Here is a 3,864-nt window from a genome sequence, read left to right on the forward strand (position 1 = left end):
TTTATGGCCTGAAGCTAGGTCAGTTGTGGATTAGATCTTAAATCCAATGAAAAAGATAGTTTGTTAGTCCTTTGATGTCTATGGCAGTATTACAGCATCATGCTTGCAGAGTTCATATCTGGGTATCATTAATTACTTTTCTCCTCTGGTAGAATATATAGCACCTTCCAGAGCTATGAAAGCTAGTTAATATATATGAATCATTCAAGATTGAAGTGATGGTCTAATCATTAAAGACTAAGACTCACATTTAGTGATTTCTTTTTCTATTTCTTTACATTGAAAGTATTTTTAACATTGTTTAATCATATTTCCTAAAAATATCCAAAAACATATTTTTATATTTCATTTAGTTTTAGCATCATTCTGAGAAACAGGTATTTCAGTTCATTTATCTTTCTGAATGGTATATTTTAAGGATTTTTTTTTCATTTTTAAATTATGTGCACTTTTGTCTATATTCTACATGTGGGCATGTGCATGTGAGTACAAATGCAAAATAAAACTTGGAAAGAGTTTTGGATCCCTTGGAACTGGAGTTACTGATGGTTATGAGCCATCTAGCATGAGTCCTAGGGGCCAAACTATGATCCTCTGTAAGAGCAGCAAATACTCTTAATCATGGAGCCATTTCTCCAAGAAATATTTAGTTATGATTCATTATATGTTTACTAACATACTTTTTTAAACATAGTTATCTTTATACTGGTAGATATTATGAATGATATTAAATTTTATATTTTGATACTAGTCTATGAAAATAACAAAGATGATGCATAAGTAATATATTTTATAAATTTTCAATAGTTAACACAATATTTTATTTTGCTGGTAAACACTGATTTTATACAAAAGTATATTTCATTTTTAAAACTTCCCCCTAAAGCTTTGTATTGGTACTTTTATTGATCTCAATCATTCTTTCTTTAAAAAAAAATCTTCACACTTGAAAAATTTGTCAAGAAATCATTTTTAACAAATTCACATTGATTAAATCCTTACTGAATTTAAGACGTGGAGGAAGGTATCCATTACAGGCCATATGGATACTTCTTGGCATCAAAATCCATAATTTTTGTCCTGAAATTGTATAGACACAAATAACATAAACAGTACAATAGGTTGTATTTATATATTTTGCATGCATATACATATGTGCATGTTTAACAATAATTGTCAATAGAGTATCAGTTTGAGCAGGAGTGCATGGAAAACACTGAAAGGAGGCTACCTGGAAGGAGCTAGAAGAGGGAATACAATGTAATCCTATCATATTAAAATCAATTTTTAAAAATTTATACTTTTGAAGCATAACAAATTTAGAAGACCCCCCTGATTGTTTTTTATAGATATAAATTTATAGTTCAAGTCATCATTTTCTGACTTTCTTTACTGCCTCGAGTTTGTCAGTTGAGACTGCAATCCAGTCTTAAGGGCTGAAGAGGGTTGAAGCTGTCCTCCTCACAACTTTCTTGGTGTTGACTAAGTATCATCTCTTCACGAGTCCCTAGGAGCATTTTGCAGATCATATCATAATTTTCATGGAACTCAGAAGATTTAGAACTATTTTGCTCAGAGTCATGTCTGGAAAGATCCATACTCGTGGAGAGTAAGTATGACATCTGACTATAACCTGGAAAAAAAGTATTTTATTATCTGACACATCAACACATACATACAAAATTATGTAGCAACTTGTTCCTTACAATCAGCATATTAGTGTTAAAAGAAAGGTTCTTTTTCTACAATGAGATACTCAAGAACCATAGTGCTAGAAAACCATTAGACTTAGGGCAGAATATGACATTGTTTGGAGGAAGTAAATCTTGGCAGATACAGATATTTTGTCTCAGTTGTTGAGTGTTTATACACAGGACTCTATCTTAATAAAGACATCAGATTCCCTTGTGCTGTTGTGAAAATATACAGGGCTTTCATATATCTTAAGATGGCTCTCCTTACCGTATTAACTTCTGAGTTAAGAATGAGATTTCCAGAACTGGAGATCTTTGTACCTTATTTAAGCCAAAATCAACTGGGACAGCTCATTTTTCTAAAGAAACATGAACTATGAAGTTTCTTTTTAATTTTCTTCTTTATTTATTCTCTCATACAATATATCCTGACCACAGTTTCTCCTCCCTCATTTCCTCCCACTTTCCACCTCTTCTTCCTCCACATCCTCTCATCCTCCATTCCCTTCAAAAAAAAGTAGAGCTCCCAGGGATATCAGTGAAACATGGAATAACAAGATGCAATAAGACTAGGAAAAACCCTCATATCAACGCTGAACAAAACAACCTAGTAGGAAAATTGAAATAACCACCTGCATCCTATCAGAGCAACACAATTAAAGTTGGATGTCCATAAGAGAAACAACAGAAAGTCTATTAACCCATGGAAATGGAGCTACTCTCTCCTGACTGAAAACTGAGTCAAAACAGAAATTAAGAAAAAAGTTAAGGACTTTCTAGAATCAATGAAAATGGATACACATCATACCCAAACCTGTGGGACATAAGGAATGTGGAGCTAAGGAAAATTCATAGTATTAAGTGCTTACATTAAAAAAAAGGGGGGGAGAGAACTCTATGTTAGAAAATTAACAGTACAACTGAAAGCTCTAGAATAAAAAGAAGATGGCAGGAAATAATCAAACTGTGGGCTGCCATCAATAAATTAGAAGTAAAGAGAAAAATACAAAAACAAATCAATGAAACTAAGAGTTGGTTCTTTGAGAAAAATCAACATGACAGGAAAATCCTTATCAAGCTCTCACTTGGGCTCACTAACTGGCAGCATTAAAGTCTGGTAAACCTGCTATCACTTAGTGTCTTCTCCACTTTCATTGAATCACCTTTTTTCAAAAGTTACTCGAGGAAAACTGAAAAAAAAGAAAATAATGTCATTGTCCCAGTCTGGGGGCTCTAGGAGCAGCAAAGCCTGAATAGACTCAAGAGAGCAGGGCTGTACCCTGAAGCAAGCATGTTCTGAACACCAAGTCATTCTTCCAAGTCAAAAGGATTTATTTACACCATCTCACAGAACCAGATCTGGGAAAAATGTAAAGGATGTCACACCTTGACTTCCTGGAAACAGTTTCTTAAGCACTGAAAATGACAATAACAAAAATATATCCTAATGAAATATAACATCTCATTTAAGCCAAAGTTTTGCAAATATTTCTACAATAACATTATTTTTAAGACAGCCATTTTGGACCCATGAGTCCCACCATGAGTACTCTTTGGTTTGTAGTTTAATTCCTGGAAGCTCTGAGGGTACTAGTTAGTTCATATTGTTGTTGCTCCTAAGAGGCTGCAAACCCTTCAGCTCCATAGGTCCTTTCTCTAGCTCCTACACTGGGGACCCTGTATTAGTCCAATGGATGGCTGTGAGCCTCTGTTTCTGTATTAGTTGGGTACTGTCAGAGCCTCTCAGGAGACAGCTATATTAGCCTCCTGTCAGCCAGCATGTGCTGGCATCCACAATAGTGTCTGGGTTTGATGATTGAATATGGGAAGGATTCCCAGGTGGAACAGTCTCTGGATTGTCCTTCCTTCAGTCTCTGCTCCATACTTTTTCTCTGCAACTCCTTCCATGGGTATTTTGTTCCCCCTTCTAAGATAGATGCTTCTATGCCCCAGTGTAGGGGAATTCCAGAGCCAGGAAGCAGGAGAGGGTAGGTTGGTGAGCAGGGGAATGGAGGAGGGAACAGGGATTTATTTTGGAGGGGAAACCTGGAAAGGACATATCATTTGAAATGTAAATAAAGAAAATATCTAACGAAAAATTAAAATGGGAGGTGGTGGCACACACCTTTAACCTCAGCACTTGGGAGGCAGAGGCAGGCGGATTTCTGAG

At 35.4% G+C, this 3,864-nt stretch overlaps 1 protein-coding gene across 4 annotated transcripts in view; it reads right to left on the minus strand.

The window, feature by feature from the left end:
• Positions 1–897: 897 nt before the first annotated feature.
• The window catches only part of LOC116096419 (selection and upkeep of intraepithelial T-cells protein 10-like), a 51,495-nt gene continuing 48,528 nt past the window's right edge, over positions 898–3,864 (minus strand). For all 4 annotated transcript variants that reach the window (XM_031378220.1, XM_031378222.1, XM_031378221.1 and 1 more), the window contains one exon: positions 898–1,633. In XM_031378220.1, coding sequence (XP_031234080.1) covers positions 1,407–1,633 — 227 coding nt within the window. In that variant the 3' untranslated portion in view covers positions 898–1,406. The remainder of the gene's footprint in view (positions 1,634–3,864) is intronic.

The sequence above is a fragment of the Mastomys coucha genome, unplaced genomic scaffold (genome assembly GCF_008632895.1).
Source record: "Mastomys coucha isolate ucsf_1 unplaced genomic scaffold, UCSF_Mcou_1 pScaffold18, whole genome shotgun sequence".
NCBI classification, from domain to species: domain Eukaryota; kingdom Metazoa; phylum Chordata; class Mammalia; order Rodentia; family Muridae; genus Mastomys; species Mastomys coucha.